Source organism: Telopea speciosissima, chromosome 9, assembly GCF_018873765.1.
Source record: "Telopea speciosissima isolate NSW1024214 ecotype Mountain lineage chromosome 9, Tspe_v1, whole genome shotgun sequence".
Classification (NCBI taxonomy): Eukaryota; Viridiplantae; Streptophyta; class Magnoliopsida; order Proteales; family Proteaceae; genus Telopea; species Telopea speciosissima.
In genome coordinates, this window is record NC_057924.1 from 49,139,990 (window position 1) to 49,160,655 (window position 20,666).

Genomic DNA, 20,666 nt, shown 5'->3' on the forward strand with positions numbered 1-20,666 from the left:
GAATGAAAAAATATCACTAATTTCAGCATGTTCAAAATAATTTCAATACTAAACAAATTAGAATTCAGGGATTCGAAATGAGAACTTGAAGAATAATATAGAATTCTCACAGAATAACTAGAATAGAGATCAAATGATTTATTTTATATTAAACAGATTAGGAGCTAAAGAGATATGAGAGATTAAAACTTACAAAAGATAACTAGATAAGAGATAAATCACAGGGTACTAGAATAGCAAATGACTGATCTAAATAGTTATAGAAAATAAATAAAAGGATAGACACAGAAATCCACCTCTAGCATCTAGTGATAATTCTTTTGCATCTATTCCATCCCAAAATCAACTCCTTTCTCTAAGCAATAGAAGTACCAAAAGAAACTAATAGCTACTGTAAGCTACTATTTTACAGTAAAAGGGAACGGTTGATTGTTCAAGTTGCAAACACCAAAGTCATAAGCCTCAAAATTAGGATGTAAATATTAAAAAAATCAAACAATAACAACCAGAGAACATCATATGAGTCAAACAAATAATGGAGGAAAAAAAATATAAATAACCACCCAAGAACATCAAATACCCAGTTTTCGCAATAAAATCTTATTAACACTACCAAAATCATTTGATTGATAGATCAATGTTTATATAATCTCAGAACAGAGCTTAGAAAGCCAACATATATACCCAGTGAGAAATCATCTTTTCCAATCTAAATCAACAAATTGAAAGTGGTAAAACTCATAGAAGATTATGATCTTAGGACCATAGGCATTTGAGCCTCAACCAATAGGATCTGAATCACACCTCTCATCGCAGGTATAACCAATGGGTCAGGGTGGGAGCATGCCAACCCAACTAAGAGCACTCTCTTCATCTTTCCCTCATCAAATTCATCGGTCAGTCTGATTACCCAACAGCCTCCTTTCTCTGTGCAAACTCCAAATCCATCCCACCAAATTACTGCTCATCCTAACCTTACATACCCTAATAGTCTCTTTCTCAATGGGTCTTCTCGACTAGCCCATCAAGTACTAAACACATTTTCCCTCAATCGATCAGCTATCTCAAAGCTTGAAGATTTCATATCATTAGGATCAATTGACTAGCCAAAAAACTAGACAAAGTTTCTATTTCCTGGTTTTTTACGGTGTTTATCATTACATGTTACTATGTTTGGTATGCCCGGAATAAAATGTTGTTCAATTCAAAAAAACCAAATGCTGAGGGGGCCAGGTTTCACGCTGGATGACAGAACTAAATTTACAACCCTTCACTTCCTTACCCAATTCTGAATCTAAGGAGTCTTGTTGTTCTTATGCTGGACGTGTTTGGATACCTATTCCTAAATATGAATATTCGATTTTATTGTGTGCAGGATTCCGGTCCTCAGGGATAAGATGGGCTAGTTGGGCATATTTGGGTTTGTTGGATGGACGGTTTTTATTTTTTGGTGCAGGTCGTATTTTGACTAATAAGGATTGGGATCCAAAATTGTACAGTATCAGGACGGGTCTTGACCATGCACAGGCTCTAGGTTTATCTATCACAGAGATTTGGTGCTCTAACTCACAGTTGGTCTCTGTTCTTCCATCCCCTATTAACTCTATGTGGCCATGGCTATATATCAAAGACCTTATGTATATTTGCAATAGTGCATCAGATGTAGTATTTACCAACTTTAAGAATCTTATTTGTTTGGACTTTGTGCTTAACCTCGCAGTTTATGCACATGGTTCTTAGGACAGGTTAGGTTGTATTTTGTTTTATCATCAAAAAAAAAAAAAATCAACAAAAATTGCAGATAAAAAAAAAACCCAATCGATGAACTCAGATCATAGAAAGAGAAATGAAGGAGATATGTCATGCCATTCATCATAAAAAGAGAAAGAAAGCGAGAGTGTAAGATACACTCAAAACCCAAAGCCCAACTAAAACAGAGTAATAAATTTCAAATCATAGAATGGGTTGGGAGAACCTACCTTTTGAAGAAATCCCTCCTTTCTTGGTTTGGATATTTAAAGAACATCCTCTATTTCCAAATCCTTGCTTCAAATATGCATTCCAGCCATGAAAATTGATTTCTCTCTCATAAATCCCCACTGTTCACACTCAAAATCCCACTTTGAAAGACTCTCTCTAAGGCTCTCCCCTTTCCTATCAATTTTCTTTCTCAAATACACCCAAAAGTAACAATCCCTTGAGAGGTAGGTCGAGTTGCAGAGATTGATCGAGCTTGAAGATGCGAAGTCGAGTTACAGAGATCAAGCTTGAAGATCGCCATTCTATGAGAGGCCAAGCATGAATCTTGAGAGCTTTAGATCTTGTTATGTTTGATGATAAATTCCATCAATGCCCCTGATTCATTTAAGTCCATTTTTTTCTCCAATATTTCATAGAATCAATTCTCAAATCTGAGAAACATCATTTTGATGTTTCTCAAAAACCCTGCAAGAATCTATTATATTATCCGATCCGTTTAAAAAAATCATAGAAATGGACCGGACAATACATACATAATCTGTTTCAATTTTGCTCTCAGAATTAGAAAAAAACATCAGAATCAATTTTTCGAAAAGTTACCATACAGATCCTAAATTACCAAAAATCATTCAGTCGACATTTTTTTAAAACTCAAGTAAAAAAAAATCCTTCGGCCTTATTCCATTCATTCATCAGCCATTGCAAACATTTATTTCATTCCTTTAAACTGAGTCGCTACAATCGATGAGTCACTAATCATCGGATTAAAAGTTTCAAACTAGATCTCCAAGCCTCCCCATGGTTCCATTGATGCAAAGTGCAAATCCTTTTTCCTTTCATTTGTCTCTCGGACCTCAATGAGAGTGCTAACTTCATCTTTAAGTCTCTCCACACATTGATCTATCTACCAGCTCTGATACCAAGCTGGTATGTGCCCTATTTTACTTATCTTAAAGAAGATAAAATGGATAATCCATAGAGATAATTTGGGGAATAGTTAACTCTATATAGAGTTGATCAAGCCTCTTTCTCCCAAAGAGAAGATTAGGGATTTAATTCTTATCTGTACTTCCCATTATTATTTATTATAAATGAATGCAATTAACTACTAAACTATAATGTGCTACAAGATAACTATTAATCATTTATCGTCACCAAATAAATAACCATCCACTATCACATATAATCTCTAATACATACAATAACTTGCGTCCACTACAACACATAGTGTAAATATCCCCTTACTCCTACTCAACTACAACTACTCAACATAACTTGGATAACTCTCTCCAACACTCACGCATGGGTTATGTATGTGTCATGTATGTTAGCACGTAACAACTCATCCCCGCTAGACTTAGATCTTGTGCTCAAAATCATAAGATGGGAAATCACTATTAACCTTAATCTTCTCATGTGCACCATCTTCTTCGTTACTACCTTCGATCAAGTATAATTTATTATGTCGATGTTCAAACATAAATCGTTAATTACAATTGTAACAAAGTCCCTTAGCCCACCATTCTTGCATCTCTGTTGATGTGAGTCGTCGAATAGGAAGAGGTTTAATGTTAGATGAAATGCTCATTTTCTAAAGTGAACGATCGTGGGCCTCATACAATCGAGCCAATCCAATAGTTGTAGACAAGGTTATGGGGCAACCAGCTAGGACGTCCGCCTTGATTTACTCCTTCAGACCGTTAATTAAAAAATTAACTTTTCGATATGATGGAAAATATTCAACCTTAGTCAACAACTTCTCGATTTGGGATTGATACTCTTAGACAGATCTGTGTTGTTACATTTTGGTCAATTAATCAAAAAAAAAATTGAAAGAGAGTTTTGGTCCAAAACGTAAGTGCAACCCATCCTAGAAGGTGTGCCACATCACCACATCCTCCTTCTGCTTAAAAATTTGGCACCATAATTGAGCATCCCCTTCTAAATGGAAGGATGCTAAAGCCACCTTCTCTTCTTTAGGAGTGTGATTGAATTCAAAGAATTTTTCCGCTTGATATACCCAATTTTATTGTACTCGTGTCTTCATCTCTGTTACAACGAGAGAAGTCCAACTTGACCACCGTGAGAGTAAATGTCTATTAAGAAATTATTTTTTGTGAAGTCGGGTTGTGATACCAAGCTGGTACGTGTACTATTTAACTATCTTAAAGAAGATAAAATGGATAATCTATATAGATAATTTAAGGAATAGTTGACACATTTAGAGGTGGCCGAGCCTCTTTCTCTTAAAGAGAAGATTTAGAGATTCAATTCTTATTTTCACTTTCTATTATAAAAAATTAAATAGGAATACAATTAACAACTAGACCATTACGTGCTACAAGATAACTACTAACCATCTGTTGCCACCTATTGGATAACCATCTACTATCTTACTTAACCTCCCATACATACATTAACTTACGTCAACTATAACACATAACCCAACTATCCCATAACTCCTACTCAACATAACTTAGATAACCTCTTATGCACTCATACATGAGCCATGAATATGCCATGTATGTTAACACGTAACAAGTTGCTACATTGCAACCTAGTGGTTATGGGTTTAAGTAAGGAAACAACATCTCCGTAAAATGAGGATAAAGTTGAATACATTATCACCCTCCTTAGAAGATTCTGTAACGATAAAAGCCCCGTACATTGAGCATGTCCTTTACTACATAGATTAGTTAGGCTTGATTTTAGCCTTGTTAGTGATTGAAGTATTTTAGTAAGTATTAAACGGTCTGGAAGGAGTCCAACTTGCACGCCAAGTCTTCCATATCTTGCATTTTTCACATGCGATATATAATTCTTCTAAAGTAGGAGGTCTATATCATATGCGATTCTTCTTTTTTTTTATCGATTTTATTCTTTCAATCTCCCTCAATCTCTTGTAATCTCTCTCAAACTGTTGTATATATATTATTCATAAGAAATCAATAAGATCAAACTAATAATTCCAACATTCACGTTTTCTATCAATAAGTATCCCACATTTACATCAAACCTTATATTTTAGTGAATCATCATCATTTTTAAGTTTTTCTTTTATTTCTTTTATATCTTAAAATTTTTACTTTATTCTGTAGTGTTCCTTTTTAACATCTTATCTTATTTTTTTTATCAATACAATCTCAAGATCTCATAAAGCTTTGATGAGAAAAACTTTTTTATTCTTATACTAGACCGTCCTTAATATATTAACGTAATTAGATGTGATATTCCTCTATCTGGGTATGTCTACCTCATTCAATAGTCAGCTTGATAAGAGCAAGCTTTCAAGTAACTAAAAAATGATGGATGCAAACTATGTTAAGAATTTACTATTGGAGTATGTCCATCAAACCCAAATTTATTTGAATAATTAGTTTAATTTTGTATTATGTATGAATTTAATTTACGGGCTGATAAGTTTGTTCCATGAGTTTTCACTCAAAATAGTTTTCGATTAGGGATAGGACCAAACATCCTGTTCATATGATTATTACATTGTATGTCACTAGAAATGATGATTTCATGGCATAAATGTAATCACATTACATATGTGGATAGAAAAGAATCTTGTACAAATCTCACATGTATTACTACATTTGGTATTAGTATGAGATGCGTACTTGTCACTAGTTGACCCTTTGACTTGAGAGATCCTTATCATTACAATGTTACGTTATGGGTTTTGGTACACTAATGGTTGATGTCATGTAGACTATATATTGGTGTATTGGATTTGTGATTGAGGGAAGCGAAAGAGATGCTCAAAATGGAATCCACTACCCATGATTGAGGAATATCAAGAGGAGAGAAAGTTTGTGATCAATCATATTGGAATTTGGATCCAATGGTGTTTTTGTAAATTATTTACAAAAGTTACTTTTTATTATCGAATATATTATTATATTATTTCAATGATGTTTGATCACATTTTTTATGTCTGATTGTGATCGCAGAATCTCTGAGAAGGCCATGTACGATGAATGGGGTTTGGTAGTATTTAGTTATATGTCCAATAGTTCATCATGAGATATTGATTAGTCTAGGGTCCTATATACAGATTAAAGAGTTTAATTATGCATAACATTTATTGGAAAAATAAAATAGATATAAAATAATTAAATTTTTTCCACACTAATTGGTTTGTATCAATCATATTTACAGATACACTGAGTCTACAGATAAGTGAGTGTACTTACAGATAAGTGTTGATCTATAGTGGATACATAGTTGTAAATAACTGGGAATATGTAGTGAGAGATTGGATAGAGTTGAAACTCTATCATTTGATGATTTTAATGGGTCAGCCTCCAGGTGACGTGTTGTGAGAATGAGTTTGGTTAATACCCCCTAAAAACTAATGGGACATTCAGTGACATGAAGTTTGGACCGAAGAAGCTTGAACCGTGGAGAAGAGAGCCCCTTAGTGAATAGATCGGCAATTCAGTCCTTAGTAGAGATATAGTGAACTTGCATATCGTTACATATAACACGATCATGAATAAAGTGATAATCCACTTCAATGTGCTTAGTTCGAGCATGGAAGACTGGATTGGAGGTGAGACAAGTCGCACCAACATTATCACACCAGAGGATGGGAACCTCAGAGATGAAGATATGAAGATCGTTGAGTAAGCTGCGTATCCAGGACAACTCGACGGCAATTATGGCTAGTACACGATACTTGGATTCAGTGCTTGATCTGGAGACTGCAGGCTGCTTTTTAGCAGACCAGGAAATGAGGTTAGAGCCTAATTAGATGTAGAAATCAGTGATGAAACGATGGTCATCAATGCCACGCTGAGGTTTGTGTATGCGATGACAAGCCTAATTCACTGCATAGGTGATGTTCGATTTGGTTAACGAGAGGTATTGAAGAGCGCCAACAGTTTGACAATAAAGAGCAGGGTCATCAAAGGGATCACTATCATAGACAGAGAGCTTGGAGCTAGACGTAACCTGAGAGGCAGACGGTTTGGCAGTGTCTATATGAGTGCGGTGAAGTAGATCAGCAATATACTTGGTTCATGAGAGATATAACCCAGAGGGAGTGCGGGTAGCATATACTCCAAGAAAGTAATGTAAGGCACCAAGGTCCTTCATCGCAAATTTAGTGCCTAGGCTTTGCATGAGATCCTGAATAACGGTGATCAAATTTTCAGTGAGTATAGTGTCATCACTATAGAGTAGTAAATAGACCAAATCATTGTTGTGATGATAGACAAATAATGAAGAATCAGCAAAAGTCATATGGAAACCAAGGTGCAAGAGATAGGTGGTGAAGCGTTGAAACCAAGCCCAAGGGGCTTGTTTCAAACCATAGAGCGCCTAATGCAAACGACATACATCATTCGAGTGTTACGGATCGAAAAATCCTTGTGGTTGGGCCATGTAGACCTCTTCAGTCAGAATGCCATGTAAGAAGGCATTTTGGACATTAAGTTGTTGAATAGGCCATTTATTACTGATAGCAATGGCCAAGACAGTGCGAACAGTAGTCGGCTTGACAACAGGACTGAAGGTGTCCTCATAATCGACGCCCTCTTTCTGATGGAAGCCCTTAGCATAATGGGCTTTGTATGTATCAATGGTTCCATCGATCTTTTGCTTGAAACGGTAGACCCATTTACAACCAATAATATTATAGTGAGGCTTGGGTGCAACTAGAGACCATGTTCCATTGGATTGGAGAGTAGCAAATTCCAATGACATTGCTTGGCACCACTCTGTAGATTTACTCGCTTTTGTATAGCAAATTGGAGCGGAAGGAACATCAGCATGGAATGCGATAATGAGGGGATGCTTAGTAGCACAAAGGACACGCGGCTTGCAAGTGCCATCCTTGGAGCGTGTAACCATATGGTAGGTATTGGAGGTGGTGGTGGTAGGGCTGGTGGGGGCTACAGATGTGGGAGGTGGTGAAGAATGGGTACTCGTTAAGTGGGATGGAGGGGAAGAAGCCACTAAAAGCATTGGTAGGGGAGCATGAGGTGGTGGTGAGGTAGTAGGAATAGGTGATGGTGAAGTAAAAGAAGAGGGAGAGCCGAGTGGAATTGGAATGTAGCACAACTGAACGTGAGAGCTGGGGGAACATGGGGAGAAACCGGTTGGGTAGTAGGGGTATGAAAAGGAAATAGGGCTTCGTCAAAGACGACATGGCAAGAAATGTAGACTTTACCAGAGGCAGGGTTGTAGCATCAGTAGCCATGATGGGCGGTACTGCAGCCAAGAAATATGCATTTGGTACTCCAACAATCCAACTTGTGGGAGGTATGCAATCGAAGAAAGGGGTAGCATGCACAGCCGAAGACACGCATGAACTGGTAATCTGGACGCTGGTGAAAGAGCATTTCATAGGGGCTCTTCATATTGGTGGTACGAGAGGGCAGCCTGTTAAATTGATATACAACAGTTTGAAAAGCATCAACCCAAAATTCTGTTTGTGTGGATGCATGAGCCATAAGAGAGAGACCTGTTTCGACCACATGGCGATGCTTACGTTCAACCTAGCCAACCTATTGGGGGTGGTGTGGGGACAAGCAAGACGATGCGTAATACCTTTATATTGTAAAAAAGTGCGCATACGATTATTCACAAATTTAGTTCCACAATCAATTTGAATGTACTTGATGTGTGCATTAAATTGGTTTTCCACATTATTGGTGAAAGTTGTAAAGGTATGAAGAACAACATCTTTAGTGAATAAAGGAAAGAGCCACGTATATTTAGAATAATGATAAACAATGAGCACATAAAAATGGTAACCATAAACTGAAGTAACAGCGGGTGGACCCCAGACATCTATGAATAATAAATCAAGAGGTCTAGAACTATAGAACTAACAAAGGTGGAAGGAAAAAATGGGAGGCGTTTGCTCTTGCTGCATTGGCAGGACACACATATTATTAAAAAACTTGGATGTGGCTAGTAATTTATGATGCGAAAGCACGTGATGAAGAAGAGGCAGGATGGCCGAGATGATTGTGTCAGACGGAAGCAGAGACATGTTCACCGACGAAACTACACAATGAAGACGAGATTGTCAAAGAGGGAGAAGAACTCTACGGAAGTTGAACTGGATAAAGACCGTTATGAGTTCGTCCGTGAAGGAGAACTTTCCTTGTTGCCAAGTCCTTGACAAAAAAAAAAAACATGATGGATGAAATTAAAAAACACAGTTGTTAACTTTAGTAAACTGGGAAACTGACAACAAATTTTTAGTGATTTGTGGAACATGGAGAATATTATGCAACATCAAGGAATTCGAAATCTGATGTGAACCAGTGTGTGAAATATGCAAACTTGTCCCATCACCAACCATTACACGATCAGTGATTGAAGGTTGAGGTTCGAGAGATCATTGCTGATGTGGTGCGTGGCTCTAGAGTATGGGCACCAAGTGGACGATTCAGCAGTATAGGCGGCCAGCTATTTGGAGGGATGACATCCTTGGTAGGCAAGGTTGAGACGATTGCAGCAATCCAAGGCAACATGGCCAGGATTGGAATAGATCTGACACGCAGGCCGATTATCAGAGCGGCTGCGGTTGAAGGTGGGAGAAGATCTGGTGTTGGGCCGAGCATGACCACGACCACGATCAGAAGAAGCAGACTACCTAGCATTGGTCTGGAGGCCATCATTGGACCAAGCAGAAGTGTCGTGAGAGGATTGGGGCTTAGAGCCATTGGAGAAAGACCGTTCCGTAGTGAGTAAGGCAACAATGGTAGTAGCCGATGCAGAACGAAATTGATCAAGGTGAAGTTCATGATTGAGTAACAAACTGTAAGTATCATCAAGAGATATAGGGTTAACGTGAGTCATGATCGCGGTGACGAAAGACTCATAATCAAGTCCTAGTCCACCAAGCAGATATAAAAGGAGGTCACTGTCAGTGACAGGTTGGGAAGCAGCGGCGAGCAAGTCGGTGATGCCTTCACACAATTAAAATAATCATCAATTGAAAGAGAACCCTTCTTCACAGTTTGGAGTTGATAACAGAGCTGCATGATACGAGATCGTGACTGCGAGGAGAACAGATGTTCAAGGGTGTCCCAAACAGCCTTGGAGGTTGATAAGCCAATGACCTATGCCATAACAAGTTCGGACAGCGTAGCATTGAGCCAACTGAGGAGACGCTGATCATGAATAACCCAGGTAGTAAACCTGAGATTTGGAATCACGCTCGCAGGGTTGGTGTCATGAGGAACCTGGGATGGTGGACACGGTAGGGAGCCGTCGATATAACCAATCATTTGAGTCATGCGAAGTATGGGAAGAAACTGCGAGCGCCATAAGAGGTAGTTTTGATGGTCAAGTTTGATGGATACCAGAGTAGTGATGTTGGAAAGAGGATTCAGGGTGGTTTGAAGGGAGGTGGGTTGGGCAGAAGGTTGCTCAGGTGTGGAGATTGTTTCGAAAGATGTCGGCATTATGTTGACGTGAGTCAGATGGAAGCTCTAATACCATAAAATAATTGAATTTTCTCATACTGATGGATTTGTATTAATCGTATATAAAGATACACAAAGTCTACAGATAAGTGTGGATCTATATTTTATTCACCCAAAAAAAAAAAAGTGTTGATCTATAGTGGATACATAGTTGTAAATAACTGGGAATGTATAGTGGGAGATTGGATAGAGTGTAAACTCTATCATTTAATGATTAGAATGGATCAACCTCCAGGTGACATGTTGTGAGAATGAGTTCGGTTAATAAGATTGATTATCTATTTGATAATAGTAATTTTATTTGATAAAATTATCAACTATAATTAAAGAGATATCAAAATCTATTTTAGATTCTACATCTTCCCACTTTGGAAGGAAGATGGATTGCAAGAAAAGTAACTTCACCAACTAGTCTCACAATCAGTTTAGGAAACTGAATGTTAAGATTCTCCTCAACCCTAGTAGGGTTGGGGGTTATATATAGACTCAAGGGGAGGGAGCCAAGCACCCTGGCCGAATTTTGGTGCTCTCTCTCTCTCTCTCTTTTTGAGGTGTGTTGTGTGATTGTTGTTTGGATTTTGGAAACTCTAGATCTTTGCTGATAATTTGTGTTGATTTATTGCATTGAATTGGGGATTTAAGTGTTGATCATCATCAATTCTCAGCGTTGCTCAAGTGAGGAAGAGCTATTAATTAGAGGAGGAACTTCAATTGTGGCTCTAAGGTAACCTATTGTTTCCCGTTTCGTCTCGTTTCATTATGAATTAAACTCAAATTTGAATGCATAGGTTCTACACCCAATCCGAATCCGCTGCGCTATCAAGTCACCTATTCCAATTTCCAACAATCCCCCATCTTCATTTCTTACATAATATAATATATAAGTAAAGAGCATCAATGTATGTATTTAGGTTATGAGTTCAAATCTCCTTAGGGCCTACCTATAAAAAAAATGTCTTTATTTAATATATCAAAAATGGTATACATAAAGAATAATACGGCAAATGATAAAAAATAATACATCAAAGGCATAATATATATATATATATATATATATAAATTCAACATCTTCAAAAATTATTTGATATGGTAGATATTTTTTCATGCATACAGAACATACACATTATTCACAAACAATATGCAAATTCAGTATGGGAGGGTTTGAAATGATCTGTATCAGTTTTCATATCATCTTTTGTTTTTTTTGGTAGAAAGTTTTCATATCAACTGAAGGAGTTATGATCTCACCAACCAAAAAAGGTGTTAGGATTAATTCACCTTGAGCTTGGAAAGGTAAAAGATATCCTCTTTGTTTATGCAGTTGAATGCATTCTGTTTTCATACAGAGCTAATTAAATTGAAAAAAATAATAATAATAGAAAGTTTAGTTGGAGAGACAATAGTTAATGGACATATTCGCACACTGTAAATACAATAACAAGGGGTTGTATTGTTATGCCCCTCCCCTAACTTATGTCTTTGGCTAAAAAATTTCTCTACGCTGAAACAACGAAACCGCGGTATGATTGATGTACTTTTGTGGATATCCTTTAATTAATATATTTTGCTTCTCATCAAAAAACAAAAACAAGGGGTTGTATGATGCACCCCCCCCCCCCCCCACCCCCACCCCCACCCCGCGCCTCTGCACCCAAAGGTGAAAATTCCATTGACCTTTTCATTCATTATTAATCTCCTATTTTCTCTCATAGGTAAAATGAAAGGAAACAAACCTAAGACAAGAATTAATCAAGCCATGAAATAAACATAGAGATTTACAAGGAAACCCATGAGAGAGAGAGAGAGAGAGATTAGTGATTTCTATTACAATAATAATAAATTACATCAGAAGTACCTATTTCCATCTCCTTTACATGGTCGAGAGTAATAAAAAGAGTGTACCCAGTGCACAAGGCTCCCGCCACTGCAAGGTCTGGTGAGGGTCATAATATACGCAGCCTTACCCTTGTTTTCACAGAGAGGCTGCTTCCAGACTCAAACCCGTGATCAAGAAAGGGAAGGAGAGTAATCAAGAAAAGAAATAAAGAAAAATAGAAGAGCATCAAAACAAGAATGGCCCATGGACAAGTAGAAGATGGAAATTCCCAGTTTTAGAGCTAAAGAAAGGGAAGCAGAAATACAAACAATGAAGACCAAAAGATCTTGGGGAAAAAATGGAAAAGAGAACAAAAAAAGGGATTACCCCTCTGCAGACAAGTTTTTCTTATGCTTCCCATGTCTGTCATTCACCTTCTCAATATTTCCACTTACTTCCTTATTCTGGTTACTAACAGACCCTTCTTGGGCGCTGCACATCTGTGACTTCAGCTTGAATCCAAACTTCTTAGAGACATTGCCCCACCTGCTTGAAGTTTTCCCTCTGCCCAACTTCTCAATCTCCTGCCTCATGTTCGTGCACTCCTTCTCAAGCTCAGAAACCCGCATCCTCATGCTATCCATTCCAACCTTCAGTACTTGGTTCTCCCTGACGGCTGTATTCCAGCCCCCTTCAGTTGACCCTGCAAACCCACTCCGTAACTGCCTTGAACCATCAAGGTTGTCAGAGACCAGAAAACATCCAGCAATTGAAGTCCTCAGCTGGAGCTGCTCAAAGAAGAGGACTTGGACAATTACTCTGAGAGGCAGTCTCTCATTCTGGGCTGCATGGGTGCAAGCTTCCAGGGAGAGCTTCTGGCAATCCATCAGCCTGCAGAGCTGTTCTCTTTCAGAATCCGTGAGCCATGGGTGTGCCTGTAACATAGAAAAGTCAAAAAATGCTGAGAGATTCATAATTCATTTGAGACTTCATAGAAACCATGCTCAGCCAATAGCCGATGGTTAACTCAATTTCGTCGATGGGTTAGAACTTAAGAGGAGTCATGACATGATCAGCTGGCATGGCATTTCATAAATTACAGCAGCACTGTTTCTGAGCAAAACAGAATTGACCTAGACATGCACAGTTTATGTACTATTAAAGGTCATGGGTCAGGCAGTGACTTGGGATTGGCTCTGTTAAACTGTGCATGTCTATGTCCATTCTGCAGAGCAGTAGTATGGTACTGCATCTATCACCGTTCTTCCCATTAAAACATACAACAAAGGCAAGGAGTATGGATGGTGACGATGATCACCACTGATGTGACTTATTGTACAGATAGTCAAATATAACAAGGCAGTAGTACAAGGTAGGGTATTGCAACAACCTTCAGATATATGTCAATTGCACGATAAAGCCCGTCATCTAATGGTCTGGCATATTCGGGAACAGCTGCAGCCAATGGTTGAAACTTGGGGAGCTTCAAATTAATATCAGGAGCAACCTCTGCAAGGTACCCATCTATCAGTTTGGCAACCATTGTGATCGGAGTGAGAGAAGGTGATCCCATCAACTGTCTATCATCATCCGAGCATGGGGAGGCCCCGCCAGTGGCCTGGTCCATGGCCAAGAAGTGTTCAAGGATCCTCTGTACACAGTCAACATTATAAAGAGTTTCCATGGAATAAGAGAAGTTGGGCATCAGGAGGTCTTCCAAGGTAGCTTGGTCCAGTTGCATTCCAATCCTTTTCTCCAAGTTTGATATGCAAGATGAGTTGGCATGAAGGATCATGGATGTACGAAGCATCCCAAAAAGGAACTTGGTTGAGGTTAGGCCCTTCTGCATGGGCAATAATCGATCAATCTCTTCGAGTAGAAGCTTCTGGTCCTCTTCAGATAGGGGAGTTCCCACAGCTGCAGGTGGAAGACGTGTGCTAGACTCACTGACGCCCTGCCGTCTATTCAACCCAGGCAGGTATGTTTTTGCATAGAACACAAGGGACCCAGCAATGGTATCCTGTCTAATGCCTCGAGATTGCATCACTGAGATCAGCCTCTTATACAGAGGTAAACTTAAAGTCGATACATCCTCATACCACCAATCTGAACTTGCATTTCTTGGCCTGGCTCCAGTGCTTATGCCATTCCACAGGACACTACCCCCTGGGCTCTGCATGAGCCCACCATTGTCCATCATGGGCCAACCAAAAAGATTTGGGTCCGTACATGCCTTTGCAGCAAGTGACTCTATACACCTCTTACAAATGTTGAGGACTTCAGCCTGGGGGAGGACATCTTCACAAGTTTGAAGCGCCTTTACAGAGTCTTTCCAGCTACGAAGAATGACTTGGTTAAGAAAAAGCTCAGTCTGCGCGATCAGATTCCCCTCCCCATATTCTTCAGTCATCTCAAGATGCTCAGCAGCGCATCGAAGATAAACAGCATTTGAAGCAGTGAGTTCAAGTTTCACCCCATAACAGAACCTGGCAACAAGTTCAAATGTTTTGGTCCCACCAGGGATCTCAGGGAGCTGTATAACACAGCCTTCTTCTCCTTCATCTGATGCTTTGGCAATTAACCCTTCCAGAACCCCACTCCTAGAAAGCAAAGGAAACTGCAAGTGCAAGGGGAAACTAAAAGGTATTAGAGATAATGAATATAAAACACAAGCACAGAAATTGAAAACCCATGCCAGTTTCTTTTTGTTAATATGACAAAAGAAAGAAAACAAAATGCAAAACTGTGGGTCATATAACTCTGAAATAATGTAGTCCCTTTTGGATTCTTGCCTTTGGACTTTGTTGTAGTTATATCTTACTTCTCATACCCTAGATATTCTTTCTTCAATATTTTCGCTCTCCAAGAAAAAGAAGTTTTTTTCACTTTGTACATGCCATTTGTTCAGTTTAACATACAAAATGCGGAAAAATGATTAATTCTCCGGGCCTGAGAGACAAATCAGTGGATTAAGTGCATCATTTAGATGGAAAACCATACGTAGGCGCACCACAGAACCAGATAATAAGCTTTTATTAAGAACTCTAGATTGTTAGACAGGTGGCATAGTAGTAAGATATGCAGGGAGTGAAAATTCATATTGCCTATATTTCATCTGTCTGACAAATGGAATTCTATTGGACCCACACCCTCATCATGATTATCTGCGCAAGCAAAGCAACTGCTCCCATTATAAATTAACCTAACTGAACTCAGCCTTGTCCCAGCGAGTTCTATACTTCTTCTCCAATGAGTTCTATACAAAGGGTTTCTCTGAATGTGAAAATTCTCACTTGATAGGTTTCCATGCCAATGCTCAATCCAATCAAGTCCATAGCATCTACCAATTTCGCCATATCCCCCTTTGTTTTCAAAATCATACTTGTTACTAGTCTTTTGGCCATCCATATCTTTCCTCACATCTCCTAGAGTCATTTTAGGCATACCCCTGGAGCTCCTTAAATTTGAATCAAATCACCCATCCGTACGGAAACATTCAAAGGCCTCCATTGCACATGTCCATGCCATCTCAAGCATCTTTCTTGCAACTTATCACATATTGGAGATACTCATAAATTAGCTCTAATATTTTTATTCCTTAAATTTTTTTTTTCTAGTTTTACCACTCATCCATGTCAACATTCTCATTTCAGCTACACTAAGTTTGTTTATATCTTGTTTCTTTATTGCCCAACATTCAGCTCCATACATCATTGTTGGGTGTAAAACCGTTCAATAAAATTTCCCTTCGAGTATTAAAGGAATGTGTGGATCACACAGCATTCTGGGCGCACCCCTACACTTCATCCACTCTATTCTAATTCTTTGGGTTACATCATCTTCTATTTCTCCTCCTTTATTTATGATTAAACCTATGTACCTAAAATTTTCACTTTGCGTTATCCCTCTATCATCAATTTTCACCACCCCACTTTCAGCCCTAACGTTACTAAAGCTACACAATTGTAAATTAACAATAGCAATATTTGATCCATGTGATAGTATCTTAGCGCTAAATCACTGATCCTGCTGGTGGATAGAGAAGGCATTAGTATACTACTCCGATAATAACGAATCTACAAGATATAAAAAAGTGCTCACTCTGCTCCCAGAATCAATGCATAATTCAAAACACAATTGTGAGGCGTCTCATAAATAAATTAGTGCAAAACGAAGTGATGCAGGACAATCTTGGACCGGGCCGACCCAAACCCAGCTGAACCAGGTCCAGTTTGAGTGTTTGAATCTAGTAGGATTTTAGGAAGTTTTTTTATTTGGGAAATTATTATGTAATCTTTTATTTTAAGGTAGTTATTAGACACAGGGAAATTTCCAATTTGAGTTTTATTGGGTTTCTAGTTTAGTTAGCCTGGTTTTAGTAAGTAATTAGGAGTCTTTATTTTCGGCTGCCTTTTAATTCTCTTTATATATGATGTAATTCCCCATCGGTACGATTATGGAAGAATGAATTGAAAAAAAAAGTGAGCTTGTGCGTGTGCACACACACACTACCCCCCCCCCCTCCTGATTTCTTCTCAGATTTCCCCTCTCCTATTCTGTCCCCCACCACGAAGACAATGTTGGACCTTTAGAAAGACTATGTGAGAACTTCATCATGAGACTGTAAAACAGTAAATATGAAGTATCTACCAAATCCCTACTTGGGACACATTCTAGTTCAAAAGAAAACCATGCAAACGATAATCCCTACTCGGGAGACATTCTAGTTCAAAAGTAAACCAATTAGACATAGCTAAGGATATGAGGGCAACACATCCGCAGGCTTATCACTCTCTTTTTCCCAACGGTAGATATATAATGTGAAAGTAAATTTAGCCCAAGATGCCTTTGCTGATCTTCAGGCTACATGGGCTGCTAGTTTGACCATTCAGCTTAATTACCAACTTAAAACGTTTAGTGCTGATGCCCAGATATATTCTATGTGTATATTGTCATTAGTATAACATCATACTGATTCTAAAGAACATTTGTCCTTCCTTTCCTTTTCTTATCTATAATGACAAGAAAGGTTTTTCAAAAAGGAAGAAAACAAATGGTGGAACTACACATCACACATTTATTTTTATAAAAAGGATGCAGAACCTATGACAAAGAGCAAACAAATAATAATAGTTTTCAAAGTCGGGAAAGTAGGCATAATGCCACCTTGGCAGATAAATTACAAGGTCTTTAAGAACATGTGGTATAAAACCTCATGCTTCATCTCCCAACTTCACTGACATGAAATAAGGGAAGCTGGTTAAGCACTCATATGAGATTATACCAATCATCCCACTTTTGGTCAGGAGGCAAACAAAAGATAGCCACAGTTTTTGAAAGGTTAGGGACATTTATCAAGCAGATGTAGAATTGAAAAACTCCTTTTGGCACCGACCTCTGCACATCATCTGCCATTCAATTAGTTTATCCAGGTAGTATATAATCATAATAAATAGCATTTTGAGCCGAATTGCCTACACCTTCCCAACTCCCCCCCCCCCCCTCTAAATAAAAAGGAAAAATAGGCATGGGAGTAGTATTGAGATCCATTCTATCCCAAGATGTGCCAATGCCTATAATAAATACTAGGTTAGACAGAAAATGTATGCGAGAGAAAAGTGGGCAGGCACATGTAATTAAAAATATCGGCAAATTAATTTGGTGAAAAAGAAAAAGTTTACCTTGTGGAGATGGAAGGACATCTCTCCAACTTCAACAACAACATCACTAGGCAGTCCAGTTGTACAGAACCTGCAGGTTTCCCACAAAAAAAAAGAAGGAAGAATGTAAGGTCAATGCATTCCATAGTGCCTCCTACTATTAAAGAAATCCCCAGTCCTCACTACGCAAGTCTTGTCAGATAAAATTCAAGGTAATTCATGGAAGTGCCAGGGTTGCATCGAGAGTCAAACCCACCAAATCATGGTCTCACCTAGGAGTCTCATGAGGCAAAATGTGACATTTTGTGCATCTTCACAGATGGTGCTCTCTCTCTCTTTTTGGGAGGGGGGGGGTGAGGGTGTGAGTAATGATGGGTAATCTCAATCTGTACGTAAGACAGATTCACAGAAGACCCTGCATATTGTTATATAGTATTGGCTGACAATATGATTATCAACTGATGTTCCATACGGAATTAATACTGTGACATTGAAGAAGAAAGACCACCTCACTGTGGTCCAGTAAGGAAATTGATTTACATAAAGAAGTATGTTTTTTACACTGAAAGCAGCCACATCACCATCAAGCTACACCTTAAAGAAGGTAATAAAACAATAGATCCTTGCAGTACACCCAATTTCACCTTAATAAAATTTCTAAGATCCCAACAGCTAATGTACCAAAAAGACATATTTCTCAATACATTTCAATCTCAACAACAAAATTGAAGCCATATTCTACTCAAAAATATCATTAGAAATGAATTATAACCCTGGAGTTACTGTAGATCAAAATATTTCTTCAAAGCCCCCTCCCCTCCCCCTTAATCTCAAATGAATTTATAACCAACAAATTACACTCTACCAAAAAACGAGAGATCAGAAAGTCAACAGAGTCAAGATAAGGGAATATACCAGGCTTGTCCTTGCCGTTGAAATGCGTCAGTTTTGGATCCCAGCTTCATACAAGCCATTTCAGAACCTGGAAATTTGGAAGACATCTGATAATGGAAAGAGAGTCAAATGGAACAGTTGTGGACCAATAAAGTCTCTAATTCACTGAAAGGCCCAACATCCACTGAAAATCACTTTAGTTGCCCCCTCAGTTCAGGGCGCAGTAAACCAAGAACTGCCCCAAACAAAATGCAGGAAAGCTCAAACCCATCCTACATCAATGTTCATACAATCTCCAAGAACCTGCCAACCCACCCAAGAGGATTTTCACCATTGGAAACACAAATCAAAGTGAGCTTCTTCCCTGAAGCAGCCACTACAGAGAGACCAAACCACTTGATAAAAACAGAACCAGCCCCACCAAAAATTATTCCAGCCAAACTGCCAGACCAATCAACAACTCTCAAACCCAGAACTGTAAAACCATGAGAAAACCCCGAAAATACAACTTCATCTCCAGAAACTAGAAAAAACCCATGACGTCTCTGCCGAAAACACTTCAAATGCTGAGCACCCACATTGTAACGCCACCGATGTCAGACCAAAACCACCCAAATCAACCAAAAGATTCAACAAAAACCCAGCAATCTCTGCCACAAAATGCACCCAAAATTGCGTTGCTTCTGAAACGCTCCCAAACAGCTATGAACTTTTGGATTTGAAGTTTTGAACAGAACCCCTCAAAGTTTCCGCCCTCAAAACCACCACACACTGCAGAAATACCACTCCAAAACCACCAATCTCAATCCCAAACCACCCTCTCCCAAACAAAACTCAAACTTTAGGTCAACCCCTCCAACACTCCCTCCACCCAAAACCACCAAAAAGAATCCCTAAAAAAATAAACAAAAATGACAAAAACCCACAATTTCTTTCTCAAATCTACCCCAAGATTCCCAGTCTCAACTCCCAACCCCTCCTACAGCACAAACAAACCAAAAACCTCCCTTACCATCAAAGAAAAAACAAATAACAAGTAAGAACCCATTATCGTTGCCCCAGTGTCATACAATAATAAATTACTTCTGAAACACCAGAAGATGCAAAACCCATCTGCCACAAGCAACTTGAAAAACTCAAAACGAAGGTAGTAATGACAGCACTGTAAACAACCTCAAAACAGGTGGGGTCTGAGACTTAAACATACTCCAATTTTCTTCTAGAACTTAGTTCAGAGAATCTTTGACGAATAGTAGTATTTGAGTGGCCCAAGAGTCCAACATCTCTGTGTCTCTCCAGCTAAACCATGTGAAGCTAAGCTTAACTTCTCAGCAGCTAAGAAAATTAATATTAATTAATTAATTAATTACCTGGTTTTTTATTAGTGATAACGGAAAACCAAAAGCAATACGCTTAAAACACTGATATTATGATCCCACATTGTAAGGGGGACCAATCACCCTCCTGTGTTGATGGGGAAATGCAACTAATTCATATTTAATCATTTATGAGATGCTCTCTAAGTAGAAATCCACAAAAGTCAAGGGCATTGTAGGAAATATGGGCTTTCTATTTGCTTTTATTGATTTCCAAAAAGTGAAAACCACAAAAAGAGGAAGATCAACAGCTGATCCCTAGCCTTACCTTTGAAATATACCATACCCTGTATCATAATCTATTGTTTAATCTGGTTTCTCGTTCAAATTTTAATTTGATGGGAGATTCGTCCAAGTATTTGTCCATGTCACCCTTGATTTGTTGGGAAGTGAATGGATCTTTGTTGTTCTCTCCAATTCCCTGCTACAACTTTCTATTATTACATGGAGAAAAGGATACTTTGACAAATGCAAGTGAGACAAATGTACG

The 20,666-nt window shown here is 38.5% G+C and overlaps 1 protein-coding gene across 1 annotated transcript; it reads right to left on the reverse strand.

Annotated features, from left to right (window-relative positions):
- Nucleotides 1–12,456: 12,456 nt before the first annotated feature.
- Nucleotides 12,457–19,215, reverse strand: LOC122640588 (BTB/POZ domain-containing protein At1g30440-like). The gene is made up of 5 exons (XM_043833806.1): nucleotides 19,104–19,215; nucleotides 18,822–19,072; nucleotides 17,928–17,997; nucleotides 13,637–14,863; nucleotides 12,457–13,181 (listed from the first exon to the last, which is right to left on the reverse strand). The coding sequence occupies exons 2-5, from the start codon at nucleotides 18,905–18,907 to the stop codon at nucleotides 12,630–12,632; spliced, it is 1,935 nt and encodes a 644-aa protein (XP_043689741.1). The 5' UTR covers nucleotides 18,908–19,072; nucleotides 19,104–19,215; the 3' UTR covers nucleotides 12,457–12,629.
- Nucleotides 19,216–20,666: the final 1,451 nt, after the last annotated feature.